This window comes from Charadrius vociferus, unplaced genomic scaffold (genome assembly GCF_000708025.1).
Source record: "Charadrius vociferus isolate BGI_N301 unplaced genomic scaffold, ASM70802v2 scaffold195, whole genome shotgun sequence".
NCBI lineage: Eukaryota > Metazoa > Chordata > Aves > Charadriiformes > Charadriidae > Charadrius > Charadrius vociferus.
Genome location: NW_009648539.1, coordinates 4,556,911 through 4,580,658, shown reverse-complemented (window position 1 = coordinate 4,580,658; position 23,748 = coordinate 4,556,911). Strand labels below are relative to the sequence as shown.

General features: G+C 38.3%; 1 protein-coding gene across 1 annotated transcript in view; it reads left to right on the top strand.

The window, feature by feature from the left end:
- GABBR2 (gamma-aminobutyric acid (GABA) B receptor, 2) overlaps nucleotides 1-23,748 on the top strand; it is a 480,368-nt gene that overhangs the window by 163,936 nt on the left and 292,684 nt on the right. Inside the window, exon 3 of the mRNA XM_009885919.1 lies at nucleotides 12,919-13,089. Within this exon, the coding sequence (XP_009884221.1) occupies nucleotides 12,919-13,089 (171 nt within the window). The remainder of the gene's footprint in view (nucleotides 1-12,918; nucleotides 13,090-23,748) is intronic.

Here is a 23,748-nt window from a genome sequence, read left to right as displayed (position 1 = left end):
CGAGCCATGGGGATGGCCTTCTCCTGTGCTTCTAAGACTACCTGCTTGAAGTAAGACCAGCCTTCCTGGGCACCTTTGCCCTTCAAAACTGTCTCCCAAGGGACACTCTCAACCATGCTCCTGAACAGGCTAAAGTCTGCCCTTCGGAAGTCCAAGGTGGCAGTTCTGCTGGCTCTATATTTACACTGCTGTAAATATACTGGGAGGTAAAATTTCTCACGTAGACTTAATGAAAGTCTTAGAAAGCATACGCTATTCTCTACTTACTCATCTCTGAGGTCCAAGGGACCCAGGTTTTTCAGTGGCTGTAGACCTCTGAAGTTCCTTCATTGAACATGTGGTCATGTAATCGTGGAGCTGTTTAGATGCCTGTGTTTGCATATATCAGCCCAAGTACCCACAAACAGAGTCTTTCATCAGGTTATAAATAAGGCCAAGATTCTTCCTGTTCACTGCAACTGTCCACGGTGTCTGTCCATGTTTTGTTTTGGTCTGTCACCTTTTTTTTTTCTTGCAGTGTGTCTTTCTATGCTCTGAACAGCACCTCTTCTCTCTTGTCATTTGTCTGTCTGTCTCATGGTCTCTTTTCTAGTTCTTGCACTGTTGCTTATTTCTAGCCAGGGGTTTCCTCCCTGTTTTTTATCTTCAGAGCCTTGTTTTGGAATGGGTCATGACATTGTATTCAAGCTGGCCACCTTCTGATCACTCCTTATTGGTACTCTGGAAAGTGCTTTTCTACTCCAAGTGATCTGAATCTCTCTACGAGGGGAAAATCAGCACCCCAGGAAGCTCGAGAATAAATAAACTATTACTGTGGTAGAAACGGAAGCTGGCAATTCCAATAAGTTAGTAAGCTGAATGAATCTTATAATCAAATTAAGAAAAGAAAAAGAAAAAGAAAAAAAGAAAAGAATGCCCTATTAATTTCTAGGAATGTCTGTGAATTTGCTGCAAAGATACCATACGTACATTAGGAAAAGTACCTTTGTGTTTACTGCCGCTTAAACAGGGTGACATGTGGTTTACCTTCACTTTTGTTACTGCATAAGTGATCAAATATACCAGGAGTCTCAACTCCCAAAGACATAATTCTCTTTAGTAGATAGGTGTAAGGGTAAAAAAAAAAACAAACCCACCCAAACTCATTTGCTGTTCATGTAACACATTTAACTATTTAACCTCAGAGAATTTCTGAATAACCTGCTTGTAAAAATGGCAGTGAATATAGTTAATCTTATTTTGGTTTTCACCCAGATGCATAGTACATTAAAATAGGTTGCTAGTGTACCTCTTGATACATATTCTTGGTAAAGCAGATGTTATTTTAACTGCACAAGGTACTTCAAAATTCATAGTGAATGTGAGTTAACATGCAGTAAAGTATAATACCTCAGGAAAAGCCATCCAGATAACCAATTTAATTTCTGAAATCTTTGGCTGAATATTAATGGTTTATATTTTCTGGAATATTAATGGTATATATTTTCTGTTCTGGAATTGCACTGGTCACCTTTGTCAAAGATGCTTTCCATTTGCCCTGCTGTTTGTCCCTTCAAGTGTTTGTCCCATCATGAGTTTGTCCTGTGTAGAGGCAGTAAAAATAGTACATGTGTTCACATTTGGCAGGAATATGTCCAAGAGCGGTGTTTGAAAAAGACCAAAAGAACTCAGCAGGACCCAAAATAACAGAAGCCGAAGTCAGTAAACTGTTAAGACCAAGCAGACACAGCCATAAGATATTGTGGCTTAAAAAAGAAAAAATAAAAGGGAAAAAAAAAAGACTGCACAAATATGACAACAATTTGGTCAGAAATGTTGTATAAAAATAAATGGCAATTCAAAAAAACATTGGATCACAAATGAGAGGGTTGAGAAGAGGCAAGTGACTTTAAAAATTCCAACTTAATCACTGCACATGAGATGTGAGTAATAAATAATGAATTACATGAGATTGAATTAGGAAAGATGATATTTAAACCAGCCTTCCAAAACTAATAGGCACTACCAAACTCAAATGCACGTACTGAGTTTTCATATATGAGTTCCTTCTTTCAAATCAATATAACTCTTGAAATATTTAAAATTAAACTATGTTCATAACCACTTTCCTGGCTCCATGACAAAGATCAAGCACAAAGATATTCCTTGCAGTGAAAAATTAAGGCTAGATTGGGTTTAGTACTACATATGGATGTGGAGTGATTTAGTTCAGTTTTTATCTCACCTGGATGAATTTAAGTGATGGAAAATATTGTGAAAAGAGATGATTGATAAGGACTATATTCAGGAATAGACAGGATTGTAGCGAACAGTTTTGTGGAGTAAGTGACAAAAAAGATAACAAGGTCTAGAGAAAACATTCCGCTTTCAGCCTGGAGGAACGAGGATGATGGCAGCAACTAACGAAAAATGGTTGTGAGATCTTATTGAAGTGTGCGTAATATTAAATGGTGTAGATAATGTTAATGCTTTCTACCCAGCATGCATTCTAAGACCAGGGGCAAGTACTGTACTTAAAATCAAATGGAGGCATAAAGAAACACTTATTAAATTAATCGTAACTGCTGAAGTGACCTGCAAGGCAAAGGTATTGAGAGAAACACATTGAGGGTTACTCAGGCAACAATTAGCCGATGTCCTGGAGGCACCAGTCCCACCGGGAGGAAACGCTTGTGCTTTCTTCCACTTCCTCAGTGACATTGGAGAAAGGATTTTTGTTTTGTAACTGTACTTGGACCAAGACTGTTTGCCATTTTTTGTTTTGTAAAAATAGATTATGATACCTCATAAGATTTTATTTTTTACAGCCACTCACAGTTATAGATTAGAAACCACAGAATACAGCTCTAAGTTGACAAATAGTTTTGTGATTTAGATTGTCTGAATATATCTGCATGAACATTTCCTAGTTGCATACATTTCTAAAAGGTTTTGTACATGTAGCTTTCTATCTAGAGCACCTTGTTAAAATCTGCATTGACTGCAGATAAAGAAAACCCAAAATTATGTGATCTTGGTTATTTCTTAGAGGAGGATCAAAAACATATTTGGCATTTTAATGCCAAATATATTATAATCATAATTGTGATTGGCATTTCTGCTGAAGGTTTTTAGTCGCAATGTAACCCAAGTTGCCCTTGCTGCTGGGCAAGTACTACTTATTTTGCTGACAATGTCTGTTGGCAAAGGAAGTTCCCTGATTTTTTTTATCAGTTTTTATTTCATCGTCTCCCCTCCAGCAAGCCCTTGGTTTCTGTAGCATAACCCCTCTTTATCCATTATTAGAGAAGGTGCAGTTCCAAGCGACTGGTGTCAGACTACTCTCTAAACACTTCTGGTGGGTTGCGCCTGCAGCACGCAGTGCTGAGATACCAGAAAAGTTACGGACCTGAAGGAAAAGGCAAATTAGCCCGGGCAGAGTGCAGAATTGGTGCTGGTGTATTGCTCCAAGGACCTGATAAGGCATCTCTGAGCTGTGCTGCTCCATATAAACAGCTTCTTTGCATGTCGCTACATTGCATAGTGAGGATTTCACTTGTTTTGGCTTGAAAAATGTGTGATTTCTTGCTTAGGTTTGAAACCAGAGAATTAAAAAGTAAACAGACCGCAAATTCATGACTTAGGGTTGTGCAAAAGGTCTTTTTGCAAGGATTTCGGCAAATTGTGGGTTAACATGGTGTGCTTTATTTCTTCAGGTGCTATATATCCAGTAAAAGAAATAAAAGATGGAAAGGACAGAATTGGGACTGTATTAGGGTGTCCACTCCACAGAACAACTGGGGAATTCTCATCTTAAATCTCCCCAATGGTCCTTCTCTCCATTCCCAATAGAGCGCAGGGTTCATTTGCTCACAAGAACAAGACACACTCATATTGCACCATTAAGGTATCTTTGTATTGGGAAAGTTTTTCCTTCCTTTTCATCATTTAGAGAGGGGGAAAAATAATAAAACAGATATTTAAAATCCAAGTGTAGACAGAACAGCTGTAGTTTGAACATGTGCTAGCTGGATGAAGTCTGACAAACAAACAATACTAATAGAATGATAATAGTTTTGGGCCGCCAGCCAGGAACACGCTGTTGTGAATAGATCTGGAAATATTTATTTATTTATTTATTTAAATGGATTATGGCAATATAGCCTGTTTTATCAAAGGTGAAATATTTTACAAAGTTGTTGCTTCTCACTAAATTTTGAGGATAAGCTGTTGTAGACAAGAGACAAGCAAGCTGGGTAGCGAGAGTAGGAGTGTAGGAGACTCTGCTTGATTAGGGATAAACAATAATGCTGTGACTGAAGCAGAGAAGGGATTTGAAGATGAATTCTGGTATAATCCAGGCCAGTAGCCAAATGCTAAGCAACTGAGTGTGACAGACAAATATATACGAGCCTTTTTTGCAATGCAGTTCCATTTATGAAAATGCTCAAAAGATTTTGTCTTTTATTCTGTTTGGAAATGAAAACAAATTTTGCAGCAACTTCTGTAGATCTGTCATTTAATGTCAATGCTGTGGTAACACTCTAGCAGTAAGCAGAACACCTGTATTAGGTGTAAATGATTTGTGCCTAGTATAGATCTCAAAATATTTTCTGGAGAGTAGAAAAAGCAATTAATGATTGCCAGATTTCTTTCCTTAATATCTTCTTTTTGTGTGTGTGATCTGCTTCAAAATGTGATAGACCTTTTCAAATGAACGGTCAGAAGAAAAATGTAATAAAAGGGGATAGTAGTTGTTTAATTTCCATTAATAGTGAAAGAATCAAGTTAACCCTAATGCTCAATTTTTACTTTTGGAAGAGATAATCCGTTTGAGGTGATACTGCCGCATGTTCAGCTGCCTGCTTACTGAAACTATAAATTGCAAAGTCTCCATCAACTCTACTGGTTGCACTCTTAACCATTGAATTGAAGGACACTGTCAATAACTCCATGATATACCTCCTTGGCATGCCTCAGAAGTAAGAGGAACCTGTTAGGTTTGTTAGGCAGTATTTATTAGAACTTACAATGGATCCCGTTACTTGGACTTGCATTTGGTCTGTAAGTTGGTTCTGTTCTGAACACTGGTAATTCTATTTTCTGTTCACCTGAAATGTTCTAGGGATTCCTTTAACTTATCTTTTTTTCTACAAAATCGTTAAACATAGGCTGGCTGGTGTGAACAGGTGGATGGCAGTTTTAATCTCTCAGCCCAAGAGGCACGTGAAACAGTAATGCTCATGCGTAGATCGTTTTCTTTTTTTTTTTTTTTCAGCAGATCTGCTACAATTTTCAGCTAGTGTTTATCCTCTCTTTCACTTCAAGACAAAAAATGCCCCTCAGCTGAGGATCAGTTCAGTCACTGTTCTTCAACATGACCCACAGACGTTATGGGAGAAGAAAATTTTAACGCCAAAAGACCAAACTTTATTATCTGGTCTGACTTCTTACCTTCAAACGTCTGCAGTTTCTCCTGAGTTATGTTGGGAGTAGGTCAGGCTACACGAGCGGGAAGCAAACGGGACTCAATACTCCTTGGGCATTAGCCTATAGACACACATCTTTCAGACGAAGTACTTCTCATATGGATTTTATTTTATCTAAACCAGTTTCTATCCTCAAAAATATCGATTTATTCAGTAGCCAGAATTGCTTCCTGAAATGTCTCCAGAGCAGCATGCAGCTGAATATCAATCTTATTGTGATTGGATTAATTCACTGAAATGCCATCAGCGTGGAGGCGGGTGCCTTCCAACCTTGAGACCAGCTGGAAGTGCTTTTTCTGGAAACTCCCAGGTGCCAAAAGGCAGTCAGTGGAAGCAATTTCAGACACAGAATTAATGAAGGTAATGGCAGATGATATTGGGCAGGAGTATTTGGCAAAACATCTGATTTTAAAAGGAACAGTAGCTCTAATCAGATGGGTAATGTGTTATGGATGATGAAAGGGATGTTCGTCCATGAGATCCATTCTTGTCCAGTGTGTTTAATACAATGTGTATTTTTATGTTCCTATTTGGATGAGGCATCCTGCCCATTTACCAGCTAGTGAGCCATCATAGATATTCTCCCAGACTTTTATTTTGCCCTTGCAACTGTCATAATGAAAGCCCATACAGAACATTGTTTTAATGTTCGTTAGTTTTATTTGTTATAGCACTGAAGTTTGTCCAATCCCATAAAATCTTCTGAATGTAAGTATGATGGAGTCTCCAGAGCTTTCATTCAAGTGAATATTCAAGAGTATTTATGGCAGGTAAAAATGTAGCTGATTTACCATTGCTGGAAAAGCATAATTTCTTGTTGATATTTTCTTCTTTAATCCCCTTTCTTTCTTCTTTCAAATTACGTTACTGCATCACCTGTGCTATTTGGGGATCAGAATTAGAGTATAGCTAGTAGGGAACATTGGCACTTTGATTCCTAGGTCTGGTTCAGAACCAGATCCTTTACTGTCTGTACGTAGACGCTCTTATCACCAGCAGCTGTGCAGGCAACTTGTCAAGAAACATTATCTTTGTTTCTTGATCTTTATTACTGTGTGTTGCTTTCACCTGCTTTGAACATCTATGCAATGTTTCTGTCAGTGAAATTGCTGCACTTAGCTTCTTATGTTAAAATATTTTCCAAACATATAGGTGTTTGTGATCATCTTTGCAATGTTATTTCCACATACCTTTTCTCTAAATCACCCATCAAAGTTAATTAGATCATATATTTTGTGTATTGGGGTAGGAAGGAGCAGTCTAGTAGATTACTTTTTTACTTTACATGCTATCATGTATTTCTTAAGGTTCTCTTTAATATTCTTCTTGATTATGTATCACTATTTTCTTATTCCAAGTACGGTTATTATATTAAAATTTAATCATAACTTCACTAGTGGTAATATCAAGTTCAGTGGTAGTTTAGCGGTACATCTGGGCAAGTTGACTTGTATAGTAAGTTTACTGTTAATCTTTAAATAGTGAATTGACATTTAACCTAGATCTTTATATTTTGTGTCTTTTAATATTTATTAAAAAACAGCAATTACCATTCAATTAAAAACGCAATTTACTCGTTACACTTCTATCTATTCTCTGTCTTTGGGTTAAGAGTGTATTGTTTCACTCGTTACATGACATGATCTAATGCTGTCTCAGGAGTCACAGCAGGCAAATCCTTTAACTCTTCATTATTCATTAGTTTCCATTTTGGTCCTCCTAGCTCCTGGGACCATCAAGTCATCACATGCCCACACTCAAGTATTATTATTGTTGGCAGAGGCTTGTCAAAGCTTTAGAGCTCCTGGCAAGGCACACAAAGGAATGGTGTGTGGTATCACGAGTACACATTGCTGCAAATTATCATCTTCCTGAGTTTCATCCTTGTTATTTTCCTATGACAAGATTCTGTGTGTGCAGTCCTGTACCATTGTAACAGTATTTTCTATGGAGCTTTCTGACATTCTACCTTCTTTTTGGAAATAATTATTTGCCTTTATCCTTTTTCTTGAAAATGTTGCTTCCTATCTAACGTACATGACATGCAATCTTTAGTTATGGTGGTAATAAATGGTATCACTGATCAATTGAATAAGCACTTGATATCCTGATTAGCAATGTTGGTTTATCAGCATAATTTATGTTTCTAGAAAAGGCACAGGAAATACAGGTGATATCTGCCATATATAAAAAACTGATCATGAAGACTGCTTTTGCAGCAACAGGGGCAGATTTAAATTTCTAGGGATTATTAATAAAGTACTTGTACAAGCCACAGTGCACGAGCCTAGGAAAATTAAGCTAATCTCCCTGGTGCTTAATAAGCTAATTTTCCCCATTTGCAAACATGAATCAGTTGTCTTAGCAGATGACATTTTATTAAAGGGAAATTACCCTGTTATGTAAAGGTGCTCTGCCCCCCCCCCCCGTAGGTTTGTTTCACAACCTTCTCCTTTGGAGAGGCAAGTGCTGAGAGTGATTCCTCATTCTGAATTTGGGATTGACAAATCCGAATGCTCTTGCACCTCCTGCCAGATGTCCGGGGCCTCCTTTGAGCTGCTGGGGAGTTTGTGGTGGGAGATGTTTCCCACCTTCCAGCTGCTCCGCTCCACAGACCTCTCTGTGCCTTACGAGGGGAGTGCGGTTTCCTGCCCTACTGGCGTTATGCACCTATGATAACTTTACTAAGGGTTTCTGTTATTGATTTGTTTCCACTAATACTGTCCTCTTAAATACATGTGACACTTAAACAGACCAGTTGCGTTAGATTAGGGTGACTGCTTACCCCAGGGATATATCTGTGCTTTTATTTTCCCTAGACTTCTGTACATTATTACAAAATTTAAACATACATGCTCCCTAGAGATAATAAACACCAGAAGACCGCTTGCCTTTTCTAGCGGTTTCCGTTCCCTCTGGAGTTCTTGGCACTGCAGGGTGGCTTCAGCTGTCCAGCTTCCAACCTCTGGACTTCTATATGGGACATATACACTCTATATATAGTGTTGTTTCCTTTTCTAATTTTGTTTCAGCTCTCTAATATCCGTCGTCTCTTACATAACTCCTAGTCTTTCCCATTTATTTTATTAGTGTTTCATCCCATTTTCTTAAATGAGTGCTAGAGCTTATCATCTTACCATTTCTGCTTCTGTACTGATTTTTTTAAGGGAACACACTGTTACTTCCCTAAAACAGGAACGTGCTTGCTTTAACTTGAAAACAGTTTAGATTGATGTTCTTGATTTAATCTACCATGCCTCATTTCAGCTTCATGTAGGGCTAGCTTCTACTCTCCTTGTGCAGAATTGTTGCTTTCTGCACTTTGTTTTAACATTATTTTTTTTTTCAACTTGCTCTATCTATTGATCACAATCCTTCCATGACACTGTATGGATTTTCGGAAATATTAATGTTTTCCTGTTTCAAAAAGTATGATCTTTCTGGATAAAATTTAATTTATTAAAACATGTGCCTGACCCCAACGCCTCTGTAGTAAAAGTCTTCTGGACATTTTTCAGTTTTTCAGCAAAGTCCACCAGTTCAAATTCCTTAACCTGGCCATCTGTCATATTAGGCTGAAGCATTTCTCATAATAGTTGTATAACATTGTCTCCTCTCCTGTCCTCTCCATTATCAAATTCTACTTTCACTCTCAGTGTGAAGCCAAAGACATTTCCTTGACTTCTGTAGAATAATGTTTGGTTGGGTTTTTTTTAAATCTGAAAGTAAAATTTGTCTCACTGGCTTTTTCGATTTTGGATAATAACCAAGCTTTTTGGTTTTGCTTTTATTTATCCCCAAATATTAGAATGTCCTACATTTTATGGCCTCAAAACTGTCTACTGTAAGACACACTTTTACACACGTAGTGCTGTCAGGTCCTTTCTCCCTCATCTTTAATGCTTTGTTGTTTTTCTATTTCACACCGTTGCCTGAATTATTTTGCTTTGGACCCATTCCAGAACTGCTATTCATTGCTTTCTTTCTATTTACCGGGTAAGATAAAGCCGTTAGCTGTGTTTCTGCTCTGCTTCCCTATTGCTAGCAATGAAGCCCAACCGCTGGGCTCGCTCTTGAGCCCACCCTGTATTTATCCCTCAAACAGAAGGATCTGCACGACTACACGATCTGAGCCTAGGCGTACTGCAAAATGTCAGGATGACCTACAGAGTTATAATTATATCGGCCGTGGCTCAATCTCACTAACTAAATCTGATTTCCAGGTACTCAGATGACAGGCTTGAAATCTGGGCTCTGAGGAAGTTGGTGGAAGTTTTGGCACTGACTTCACTGGGGTTGGGACTGCGCCTGAAATACTGCCTCGCGGTCGCCCTAGGTGGACCTCTCTAGTTAGTGGTGCTTTTGCTCCCATGTGGTCTGTGGGGTATATTGCAGGTAAAACACCACCACAAGCTAAACGTATAAGTAAATCAACATCAGGTGACATACTTGAAAGGCCTTTTGCACTGATTCCTTTCATACTGACCACCAGTTTGAATGATTTCGAGGTTATTGTTTTTTCCTCTTAATGTGTGCTGACAAAAAGCATTCTGATGAAACTCTGCTAACTATAATCCTTCCACATAGGGATTGCACAAGCAATAGGAATAATTTTAAAAGTCAGGAACAGTGAATTTTAGCTGTTAAACGAAGTCTTTTGTTTTAGAATTTGAGCAGACTTAATTGTGACATTAAGGCAGCAGAACTTTTACTAAATTATGACATTATGAAGAAATAAACATTTCAATATCTTGGTCATTTTGTACAAAAGTTAATATTCTTGCTTGAATGGTAAATGTTACCTTCTTTACCATTTCAAAGGTTTAAATTCTGTTTCATCTGTGAAATCTCCTGTCTGAGTCATAACTTATATATGTTTCTCTACATACACTCATTTTAAACTTCAAAAGCCGTTGCTTACAGATTGTATCAAATTGGAAGCAGGTACTGTAAAGAAAGATTTCTCAGGGATGACCTGAGAAACAGGTTCAGTTTTTCTGACTATTCAAACTGATATACGTATTATATATATATGAATGATTTTTTTTTTCTCTAGATCTGCCTACACATACACATAGAGTCTGTTTGCATATGCACGGAAACAAACACCACACACACATTTATGAGATGTCACATGGTATACTTACTCTGTGTCTTCCATTTTATAGCAATTTGAAAAAACTTTTTTTCCTATCTTTCTTCCCTTCTTGAAGTTTGGCTTTTGGCCATCACCTTTAGCAGTTATGTAAAATAATTTTACGTGAAAGAATTACGTCATACACCCCACAGGCATTTATTGCTGAGTTATAATCCTGCTTATAACTTTTTTCTCTCTCACTCTTCCTCTATGCAGAAAGGCAGCTATGCAACATCTGTAACAACCTTTTTTTAACAATGTATGAATATGTAGGTTCTGAAAATACAGTAATGTGAAAAATAGTACTTTGTAGTTTGCAAAGAGTTATATGAGCAGTAGGATTGCCATTCACCCAGATTTTTGACTAAAAAACTGAAAGTTATAAAAAGAAATTCCCATAACAAAAAGCAGAATCAGCTTTCAGTGACTTTCAGTCCAGTAGAATGAAGTGAAGAAACTGAAAAGTTGGCCTTTCAGTAGGTTCAAGTTTCAAATCGGCCATGACTAAACAACTGTAGCCCTAAAATACAGAGGATTTATGTTCAATTAACAGGGGCTGTACCATTTCAATGCATACGTGGGTGGACTGTGTTGTGATCTTATTTGTTTTATCACATAGGTTAAAGATTTTGCTATGACTATTTTGCTGATATTTCTATATAGTCATGCTATATAATGTACTTTTCCAGTAAGCTTTCATTGTGTCTATTTATTTATTACATGAATTTTTCATTACCACTTTTTAAACCCTAGTGAGGTGAGGTTTTTTTCTTCCTTGGCCCCCCTCTTCCCTCTCGAAGCAGAATATTGAGTGCTGGTGATTGTTGGTTTAAGTTCAATGCACGTACCCAAACTCTCACAGGGATGATTTTGTGAAAAGTTAAATATTTTTAATGACTTAACTTCTGTGAGAAAGAAGGGGGGCGGGGGGAGGAGGACTGACATAACTATTTCAGGTTATTTGTCCATCTCTCTTGAGTGTCTGGTTAAAATGACGAAGTGATGCAGAATGAGACCAACCATGGTATACGTGATGCTTGAAAGAAAGGCCTCTGAACATATCCTACGTTCCAAGAATTGTTTGAGCATGAAATTTTCCCATTTTATGTTTTAATAGAACCTCTTTTCAAAAAGAAAATGAAGAGAAATGTTCTTTTGTAATTCAGGTGTCATTAGTATTACACATAAACCTGGATTCATCTCATCTCACTTTACATGGCTGAGGAATCTAAGCTATGAGTCTTCTTCATCTTTCTTTGTTCCATGAAGAGAGGTTTTGCTTCATTGTTTCCCAAGGAAATTTGGGCAATTAGTGTAGTAATTTAGGCACTTTGTTTCAGTCACTAAGATGTCAAAGGATGGATCTGAATTGCTTTGCTTATATCACAGATCTTCACCCTAAAGCAAGCTCACAGCTACAGAGATGCTCCTCATTACTAAGGCTTTTTGCACTTTTGACCAGAAAAATTTACCATTCATTCTGTGAACCTGAGTTAGGTGGACCTTGCCAATGTTGCCTGTTGCTACTTTTACTTCACTGTTGCTCTTTACTTCTTTTTCTTAAGGATCAATCAAATTACATTCGTTCCAAAACCATAATAACTTGAAAAGCAAGTCCTTTGCAGTCACCAAGCTGCAAGCAACCAGGCTGCTCAAAGGCATTCCTCTTCATGCTGGAGTTCTAAATTCAAATTTTCTCTCTTTTTCGGTCATTGATATAGGTCCTTATTTCCACTTTTATTGTGCAGTGGATGCATGATGTTCAGCATTACAAGGCCAGACAGAAAAGCTGGCTAGGTCTACCTGGCAGACCTTCATTCTTTTTTCCTTTGAAATCACCTCTTCACAAACGCACTGCTGATTACTAAATGTTTTGGAGTTCTACATGAGCCATACAATATCATTTTGGAAAATCAAGACCGCAATATCACAGTAACTCATAGTGTATTTTTTTAAATAAAATTTAATAAAAGCATTTGCTATATTAAAAATATTTTACCTTAGACTTACATGGCAGTAGGTCTTAAAAATCCCCTCTAGCTAATGAGAAGAGAAAGGATCTTCTCTTTTTGAATGGTAAGAGTGTAAACTGTCCAGTTATACACTCTTCAAGTTGTTTGGATTTCAGGGGTTATAATTTAATTGTTAAATGGTACTGGTAGAACTTCTAAGCTGTACGATGATGAAAATTCTCTATAGGACCTCAATCCGTGGATTGTGTCTTGTTGCACTGAGAAGAGCAAAGTTTTTCTTCTGGCTGCTAGATTACTTATAGTGACTTTAATTTTTTTGTTGTTTGATTTTTTTTTTCAGCTTTCGTTTGCAGCAACGACCCCAGAGTTGGCTGATAAGAAAAAATATCCTTATTTCTTCCGGACAGTGCCATCTGATAATGCAGTGAATCCAGCAATTTTGAAGTTACTCAAATATTATCAGTGGAAGAGAGTAGGAACTTTAACCCAGGATGTACAAAGGTTCTCTGAGGTAAGATTTGCATAATTTCCAGTACACTAAGAGAGCTGCTAATGTCAGACTTCCAAGGAGCTAGTTCCTCCATTAATAGCAATTAAGTAAAAAGACTCAGACCCACTGTTTCAGTTTTGCGGGGCTTTGTCTACCCATGCTTCCCCTTGACTGTTTTTTTGCACCCAAGTGCAAAAAAATAACTTGTTGGTGTTCCAAAGGCTCCTTTAGACTCTTTGGCTAGCCAAAGTGTACAATTTTGAAGGAGGCTTGTATCCTAACATTGGTTCACTTAAGAGAGAGAATAAATCTAATTTCATTGTGTTCCTTTTGTGCTTTGATTTATTATAAGCATCAGTCTGATTGGTCTGAACACTGAGGGACAAAATCTGTTAAGTCTATGGCTGAAAGTATTGGAGGAGCTTACTGAGACAGAAATAACTGAAGTGCCAGAACTGATAAGATCACATACCATGCACCTTCCAAATATTCTGAGTTTCACCCTGAGCAATATTTTGGTCATAGAAATTGAAATAAAGTATGGACCAAGTGCCTTAAGCATGGTTTTAATGACAGAGTAGTTAAAATAAAACATCCTATAAGTAGTTAATTAGAGCAAGACAAGGGAAAGAGTTGGCCCATTAATTGAGAGAGGGGCAAAACTAATAGAGGCATGCCAGTTTTGTGGTTGCTTTGTTGTTTGTTTTTTTTTCTTTCCTCAGCATTCATTTTATAAAAAAGCCTGATTGTGTTCTGAAGAATAGCATAATTAAAACTATTTAAGAGGGGTAAGAACAGGCTAGAGTCTGCTTAGATGAGTCAGATATTTTCAAATTGTCTGGCACAATTAATTCACTGTGGAGTACTTAAGAAATCTTAGACTCTTCCCTTACAAGCTTTGAGAATTAAAGGATAAAAAGTAAGTGAATTGGGGGGGAAGGGAAGAAACCTTTGTGTCTGTCTCTAAAAAATACGTAAAGACCCAGGGAATTATAGACCAGTCAGCCTAAATTTAATTCCTGGAAAGACACTTGAGCAGATAATCTGTTTGGAATCACCCAGAAGATAAAAAGATGCTAAACAATGGCCAAAATGGATTTGTCAAGAATAAATCATGTAAAGCAATCTAATTTCCTTCTATGATATGATAACAAGTCTAGAGGAGATGGGGTAGGTGATAAGTGTGATTTTTTTATGACTTATAAAAATGTTAAATATGTTCCTAAAAAAAAGTAGGGAAACTTGTTCTTGAGGAAGATACTGTAAAAGCAGTCTCTAACCAATATGCGTGCCACCAAGGTTAATTGACATCAGTTAAGTTGAATATTTGTCTTTAAAATAAGTGCTGAAGCAAAAAGTAACCAAAAAGTACGATATACTTTATCCTTCTCTGGCTTGGAATTATAATTTCAAAGAGTAGTTATCAGTGGTTCATTGTCAAACAAGAAGGATGGGATTCTGTCAAGCGGTTTTCTCTAGAAAGAGATAAGGTTTTCTCTTGATAGTGATATAGAGAAAATGTTTATTAAATCTGCAGTTGATACCTACTTGGGAAAAGCGGCAAGCACTTTGCAGAGGACAGGCTTAGGTTTCAGAATGATCTTGGCAAGTAGAGAACGGTTTTAATATAAATAGTATGTAAATGGAAAAGTTCAAAATGCTAGACTACAATATTCAACTATATTAATGAAGAATGGCTATGTAGGCAGCAGATCTCCAGAGGAAGATATGGGAAGCACTACAATGAACTGCAAACTGGGTAAGGGTGAAGAATGTCAGACTGCTTGAGCTACTGTAAAAAGCAGAAAGGAAGAAAATGGCTCCCATTTCACCACCCCCAATGTACTGCGATATTGACACTTAAGATACACAGAGTAAACTTCAACTCTGCTTAGTGATAATTAGATGTAAGTTGGAACATCAGGTCTATTCTCACCTTCAAGAACTAAATCAGAGAAGTTCATGATAAGTGACAGTAATCTACAAACATGTTTTATGACAAAGATTAAAAGTGGGAAACAGTGGAATAGACTGGGTAGGTTGTTGAACCTTCATCGTGAGATAAGACTAAACACACACAACACAGGGATTCTTGATCTTCCTTTGGGACAGAGGGATGGATTTCATGTCTGTCCTGGTCACTTAAGAAGTGTTAAAACTGCAGCTTTCTAGGGTGTGCTAGAATGCTGCGCCTGTGTTCAAAGTCTTTCTGTTCCTCTTGAACGGTAAGCCACTTCCTTCTGTGTCAAACTGCAAATTCAATTTGCTGTGATTCATTAAAGCATTCTCATAATGAAAGATCTAGTCAAAACTTCCTTGAATTTAGGTGATTTTTGTAGACCATGTTGAGTCCTGAGTCTTTGAAATTATTAGAGCTCCATCCTTCCTTTTTCAGCTCTGTGCAAAGTTTCTCCCTTCCCTCCATGTTCCTGTGCAGACAGTGAAAGCACAGGAAAAATGGCAGGAAATAACTGATAGGCTGTCCAGGAGCAGTGGGGGATGGCAGCCACCAGCAGCAGAGACTGAGAACATGCAGTGTCCGGGCAGAGCCCAGCCCCACTGCAAGAGAGGAGGGCAGGCCCAGAGGTCAAGGGCAGGCTCTGCCAAGGGTGCAGACGATCAGGCAAGTAAGTCCATGGCAACGAGGCAGGTGCAAGGCCAAGCTGGGAAGTCAATCCATGGGTCAGGGTCAGGTCTACTGATTGCTGGGCAGGTCCATGGCAGAGACTGTAGACACAGGACTAAAGGTGTGGTACAGCTTCGCGAGTAAGGGAAGGGTTCAGGCGTCCAGCACCAGGGCAAGAAGTTCTTAGGATGGCAGCCATCAAGGAAGAGAGAGAACTCCTCAGCAAACTTTTTAATTTATATTGAATGTGCCATTCATGGTATGAAATAATCCTGTTGGCCAGCTTGGGTCAAGTGCTCAGGACTCGCTCCTCCTCATCCCTGCACCTGGCTAGCTCGAAATCATTGAGACCTTGAAACCCACACACCTAAGCTGGCTATAAAGTAAATATTTTCACAAATTCAAACACTAGAGTCTTCTAAAAGTACATTTTTCCCAAGCATTAGAAGAAACTTTACTGAAAAGTAAAATTACTGAAAGAGAAATTAGTCCTGTGTCGTTCAAACCAGCCGAGTACTATGATCTTATATCCTGATAATTCAAGCTCATCTAACTTGTCCACAAGTTAGCTGCCCGTGAAGGTCATAAATCTGTTTGTTGGTTTACCTTGTCTTGTAATGAGGCAGTTGTCTCAATTGCTTAGATTATCAGTCTTACTCCAATTTATCTCTGGAGGCCAAAGTACAGAGGATCTCTTGCTTCTATTTCAGCCGTTGCCCTTGGGAACCCTTCCTGCAGAGACTTTGCATTATCACCCATTTCCTTTCACTTGGTGGAAAAACTTCTCTTTCATATAAGTAAATGCTACGTCTTCCTTACTCTCCAGATCACATAGAGAGACAAAAGGTAGTTACAGAGAAGGGAGAAGTTTATGCCAGCACGCTTTCAGTTCTTGAAGCACGTGGGCAATATCTATATATCTGATGCTGCCAGCGTGGCTTGAGGCTCCCTTTCTTGGTGGTACTTGGATCCCAAGTATTATGACTTTTCAAGTGACCTGAATTCTATGGTTGCCAATAGCACAGCTTACTCTTAGTATTCTTTGTAAGTTAGTCAGATCTGTTTATACAACCAGAAATGTCTCTTCCATTAGATTAATGATTAAATTGTGGAAGTCATCTTGGTATAAGGGTAATATACAAACTTCATCAGTTCTGTTACTTAACTAGGACAAGTTCATACCCACTGTGCTTCTGTGTCCTAGATTTTGTGGACTGCTGCCCTGTTCCCATCCTCTGGGAAAGATTCTGTTTCAGAAGTTAATAATTCTATGGCAAAGGTTTATAAATGAGGTTACAAAATATTTTCAGGATTTTCAGCTTCAAGTGTTTGCTATGGCGTATAATCATAGGATAATTTAGGTTGGAAGGGACCTTGGTAGGTTGTCTGGTCCAACCTGCTGCTCAAAGCAAGGGTAGCTTTAATATTTATCATCCCTGAAGAATTACAGCTGTTGCGCACACAGTTCTCAGAAAAGTGCTGACCATGTCCTCTTTCCAATTCCCAGGTGAGCTTTCAGCTCATTGGAGATTATGCAGCAATTGGTGCCTCCAATTTTGCTGCTGTCTAGCACTACCTGTTTGGGATTGTATTTTGAATTAGGCAAACCAAGTGATATTCCTGTGGCCCGTGTTTGCTCTGTTGCATATATTGGTGGGAAGAGTCATGAGAATGAAGTCATACTTTACTATCAGTAACTCAAAGCTGTTGGGGGCCACCAGCATTGTAGAAGATGTAAAGGATTCAGAATATGACTGTGAAACAGAAAAATGTGTAATCATGTACTGGTTTTCAGATAATGCTGTATTTGCTAACCAGTAATTCTAGTTTACCTTCAGTATTTTACTGTTCTTTCCTGCATATTACTCATTTTATTTATAGACGTTTTTGGTTCAAACTGAAAGTTGGCACTTGATTGCTCTGGTACACTAAGAGGGATTCTGGCTTCCTTGTTTTGATAGGACACTTTCTCTAGACTGGCTTCAGTTGTTTCTTTTTGCTCCCCTGTCATGTTAAAATTCAGTGAAACTGCATTTTAGCTTCACATTGGGTGGCATAGTCATGATATTTCTAGGTTTTTTAAAAAATATATATTTCCCTCCCACTGAGTATCATGTCTGGGATTGTTTTTAAAACAAGTTAAATTCTGATCATCTCAAGTGACTCTTTGTTTTTCTGTACTTTTTAACAGTCATCTCTTTATGTGATTTCTCTGCTTCTTCCTGGAAATATTGAGAACTCCTAATGTAATTTTATCAGTGTAGGTGGCATTTCAAAAAGACAGAAGAAATGAGAAGTGTGCAGTAAGCTAATGAAATAGATTAACAATATGAAAAAAAAGATTAAATATTTCTTCTTGTGACTCTCCACAATCTTCATTGAGTTTCATAACCTAAAAATACTTTGGTGACAAAAACTAAAGGGAAACAACTGTTTCAAGTGAACAGAATAGCACTATTTTGGCTAACATGATTAAAACTCTTAGTATTTCTTAAAGTTGTACTGCATTTTGTACAGTGACATCTACTTCAAAAATAAGCAGGTCGTCAGGGTCCATTTTACCTCAACTGAAGGCATTTAGCATCTATAAATTCCAATTCTCATCCTAGAAAATGTAATACCAGAAAAAAAAAAATAGTTTCAAAGCAAAGCAGTTAGTAAACAAATCTTCTCAAAGTACTATTTGTCTATTCCTGTAGAGAAAGCAGAATAGAAGTTTTACTAATCTAGAAGTTTACTTATTGTAGCCTTGCTCTGTCACTGTAGAGTCTGCAAACTAGGATTTGAGTTAGTGGTCAGTTCTGATAAGAATTCACTGGATAAGCAGATGCAATGAGAGAGTTACTGAGGGGCTGAGAGGGATTAGGCAAGGGAAAAAAAATGAGATATCTGGTGACCTTTCAAATTTCAGCCAGAAAACAGGCTTGAAACACCAGGTTTTTATGGCTGTAGGTATACATTGTGCGGACTTCAAGGTGTCATTACACTCTTTGACTTCTCAGGCTTGGTTTCTGAGGGAAGACAGAAGAGCAGAGATTGCCACTCTCCATCACAGTTACCAAGAGGTTTTAGGGCAGCAAGAAAAATACTACTTTTCCTCTAAGAATGAGCTTGGAAGCATCAAATTTACCAGATAACAGCAATGTTTAAGTTGGAAGCTCTGAATAGTACCCAGTGATTTCATCCTAGAAGGAGCCCCGTACCTTCAATTTTGTGAGTGGAAAAGTAGAAAAGAGAGGCAGAAGATAAGAGATTTGAGATACAGAAGGTAGTCAAAGAAAAATATGGGAAAAGGCATAGAGAGAAGAGAATGAGAGCAGGAAAACTGAGACATTATAAATGTGTGGTGGGTTGACCCTGGATGGATGCTAGGTGCCCACCAAAGCTGATCAATCACTCCCCTCCTCAGCTGGACAGGGGAGAGAAAATATAACGAAAGGCTCATAGGTCGAGATAAGGACAGGAAGATCACTCAGCAATTACCGTCATGGGTAAAACAGACTTGACTCGGGGAAATTAATTTAATTTATTACCAATCAAACCAGAGTAGGATAATAAGATATAAAACTAAGTCTTAAAACACCTTCACCTCACTCTTCTCTTCTTCTAGGGCACAACATCACTTCCGATTTCTCTACCTCCTCCCCCAGGCAGTGCAGGGGGATGGGGAATGGGGGTTATAGTCAGTTCATCACATGTTGTTTCTGCTTATCCTTCTTCCTCCTCACACTCTTCCCCTGCTCCATCATGGGGTCCCTCCCATGGGAGACAGTCCTCCGTGAACTTCTCCAACGTGAATCCTTCCCACGGGTGGCAGTTCTTCAGTGTGGGTCCCCTCCACAGGGTCACAAGTCCTACTGGAAAACCTGCTCTGGTGTGGGCTTCTCTCTCTCCATGGGGCCACAGGTCCTGCCAGGAGCCTGCTCCAGCATGGGCTTCCCATGGGGTCACAGCCTCCTTCAGGTGTATCCACCTGCTCCAGCACGGGGTCCTCCACAGGCTGCAGGTGGATATCTGCTCCACTGTGGACCTCCATGGGCTGCAGGGGGACAGCCTGCCTCACCATGGTCTTCACCATGGGCTGCAGGGGAATTTGCTTTGGTGCCTGGAGCATGTCCTCCCCCTCCTTCTTCACTGACCTTGGTGTCTGCAGAGTTGTTTCACATATACTCACTCCTCTCTCTGGCTGCTGTTCTGCAGCAACTTTTTCCCTTTCTTAGATATGTTATCACAGAGACGTTACCACTGTCACTGATGGGCTCAGCCTTGGCTATTGGCGGGTCCATCTTGGAGCCAGATGGCATTGGCTCTATCAGACATGGGGAAAGCTTCTGGCAGCTTCTGACAGAAGCCACCTCTATAGCTCCCACCCCCACTACCAAAACCTTGCCACACAAACCCAATACAAAATGTCATTGTTTAACTGTAGAACTTTTTTCAAACTATCTTTTCCTAATGTTTATTATTTTTTCAAGGTGTCATGTCTTCCTCCTGTATAGTATCCATCTTTTTGTTTGTTTTCTGCGTCATTTCATTCTTTCACAAAACCTTGCCAATTTCTTTTACTGATTCATATTTCTGTCCCTAAAGGAGATGAAAATATCTCTGTCTGCTATGTCTTTCATTTCCTGATTCCACCCAGGAATTTCCTCATCTCCATGTGCTCAGCTGCTCTGGGGGAAGGAACAATATTCTCCTAACATAGGTTGCTATAGTCAGGACAAAATAAACAGGTAACTTCTGCCCAGTGTTCAATAATATTTGTAAAGCTGACTGGAAAAAAATAAGTTATTAGGCCTTCTTTGGCATACTAATATGAAGTTTTTGAGGGAAAAGACATTTGTTTCATTGTTACTGGACCGTTACTGACATAATCTATTCTTCCTCTGTTTGGAGGGTGCTTGAGAGGCCTTGATATGGCCTTAAATATCCTTTAAGCATTTGTTGAAATATATACTGTATCAAACAAAGAGTTTTTTATTTTTCTTTCACTGGTTTATAAGAAAAACTAAAGCAAATTTTCACTAAGCTTAGATGTATAGCTTGAAAGCTGTGAACTACTTATGTAAAAATGCTAGCGAAACAAAGTCTGTATTTAATCCAACTTTATACATTATGAAGAAATAAGGTTTTGTTTGTTTGCTTGGCGTTTTCCTATTTTAGGTTCCTGATCTCAAAAAGCCCCAATCTTCTTTTCCTAAAGATAGTTCCAATGAGTTCGATAAACAGAAATACGGAGATTCTGTCCTCCTTGCGGTTTTTAAATTGTCCCACAGAGCAGAATTACAGGCACTGATGTGTGTGAGATCTTCCTTCATATTGCCCTATTCCCAGTTCTTGTCTGATTTCTACAGCAAAATCTTAGAAACAACTTCAAGTTCTCTTCAGGTTGCAAAGAAGAATGAATTCCCCCATTCTGTCTTACAATTATGCTTTCCTGTAATTCAAGTTGATACACTAAGATCTTCACAGAAAGGCAATCTCTGAAAGTTACTTCTACTAATATCACAGGATACTATTCATGTAAATGGAAAACTGTATCTTTGCTGGTGTTTATAAGTGGTTTAAGGGGGAAGAATCACAGCAGTAATTTACAATGGAAGAGACTGAGACATTTATTTCAGTATGAAATTTCAGAATCTAAAAGAAAGATATTTAGTCATATAAAATATAGGTGGTCACTCGCTGGAATTTTCTGAAGGGTGTGTATAAGTGTCTTTTTGGCCTGTTTTGCAAACGTCATTCATGCTAGGAAACTTTTTGGTTTTTTCCTTGCAACAGTAGTATTTTATCCAATATTTTTCACCTTTTATTCTGTTTCAGAATAAGTTTCTTAATTTGTTTTTGCTTCCAAAAACAAAAAAGAGAAAGAGGTTTGAGCAGCATCTGGTAGAGAATTAGAGCTATGCAGTGGTATTATATGGTTGTGTTGTCTTGCACTGAAGATTCGTGCTCCACTATCACCCGAAGAGGCCTCAGGGTTCCCATGAACTGAATAAGTCCTTGTCAAAATTAAGGTGTCTTGAACAAAACCAAATCAAACTTAAGAATTTTTTAGAGAACTGCTTACCATTCCTTCATGTTTAAACCTTATATTTGCAACACAAGATAAAGGAGTGTCGATCAGTACCTTCTATACCTCTAATACCTTGTGACTGAAAAACTCAATATAGTTAAGAGATTCCTAATGGATCTGATATAAAAATCATCACTTTATCAGAAAACAAAAAAGAAAAAAATCCCCATTTAGATTATATTGAAAAAATGTTCCAAGGCAATGCTTGTTGTAACAGATGTTAGCATTGCACATTGAAATTGTATTGCTTGTACCGTAGCATTGTCCTAGTTCTGTTTTGGGTTTTGCTATGCTTTGGTGCTTGTTTTTTTGAAAATGATAATACAAGGATGAAATATGATTCTAAACAGTGATTTAACTTGTAAGCATTCCCCACACACAATAGTTTTGATTGGGTATCTAATTATCTTCCATTCATCAGGCAATTGCAGGATATTTTCAAATTAAAATCCATGGTGCAGTGATAAAATTTAGAAGTGGGCACAGTTGTGCACATGATGTAGTAGGAAAATGTGATATTGTCCAAATCAGAAGAGAATAACCTCACTGCACTGAAGTAACCATTTCTGAAACAATTTATCAAAAGCCGGGGTCTTGATTGCTAAGAGGTTAAAATAAAATCCTGGAAAGGTCATGGAATGTCTTTTGGAATGATGAACCTTCCTGGAAGAGTATGCAAATTTAACAGAATCCATTCCCTATGAAAGGTGATCTGCAAGCACTGGAGTCAAGAAGACAATGCAGCTGTTAAACTGCTTGAAGTTAACATGTGCAGGAGTGGGGCCATTACTTAAGTTGATTTCAAAAATATGTCCGTCTCCTATCACTTTCATTATGAATGATTAAAGCTAGAAGTAGATCAGGGTATGAGAGTAATTTTTAAGTGTTCTTGTGTGTTTTGTTCAGTGCTGTTGTCTGTTCATAGATACATTTATTTACTGGGATTTATTTTAAACTGATCTTTTCCTAAGAACAGTGATTATTTCTGTATTATTTGGGTTGTGTCCAACCCAAATTTATACCATCTTTTCTCTGTCTTCATTCTTGCTTTTAGATGGTTTTGTGATGATTCAGGATTCAGTTTCAGCAGATTGCAGAACCTCTTGTTCCCTTTGAGGAGAGTGGACTTTTGCAGGGCAAGAGATACCTTTTCCCTAAGAAAAGAGTTTAAGAAAAGACATTGCAGTCATCACTCTTGGACTTCAAATCTAGAAATGTAGGAGAACATACGTAGTGTCACACAGTCACAATTCTGCTGCCTTTTCATGTTATTAATTTACTCTATAGAAAAGGAAGGAAGGGTCAAAGATGAGGATTAACACTACTCTTCTAAGATTTTTTTCATATATTCTCAGTCATCCCCAAAACATGTATCTGGCCTGTCATTAATAGAATACCATTCGTTCTCTGATTATCTGTGCTACAATGTTGCACTGGGGATCTTGAGGGAACCAGTTGATGTAGACCACTCTGTAACATATGGCTCAGGCAGTCATTCTCCCAGAGAAATAAGAAGGTAAGCTGTTAGTTAACATCTGGCCAGTCTTTGTTCATTTGTCTGGAGCAGGCAGATTGATCTGCATATAGTATGGCTTCCAGTGTAGTTTCAGGTTTTATTTACCCCCCTTTAACTGCAGGCTGCCGATGAAAGGGGCAGTCCTCTCCCCACCCCCTGCTCCCCAAGTTTCTGCCTTTTCTGTTGTACCTGATCTTCGCAGTCATTCTACTGTGGTGTGAATCAGCTCATCTGTCCAAAGCTAATCTTCCGTTTGTAGGGACACTCAGGCTCTATGCTTATAACTTTCCCTGCAGTTCTCATGTACTTTGGAAAAGTGGGAATTTAACTTTCATGGAGACATATTGGACATCATTCAAAATGGGGAGTGAAGATTTTGTATGGTGGGAGTGTGATAACTTTTTTATTTTTTGTTTTTAAGAAGTTTGCTCACCTCCAAGAGGGATCAGGGCACGTAGCAGA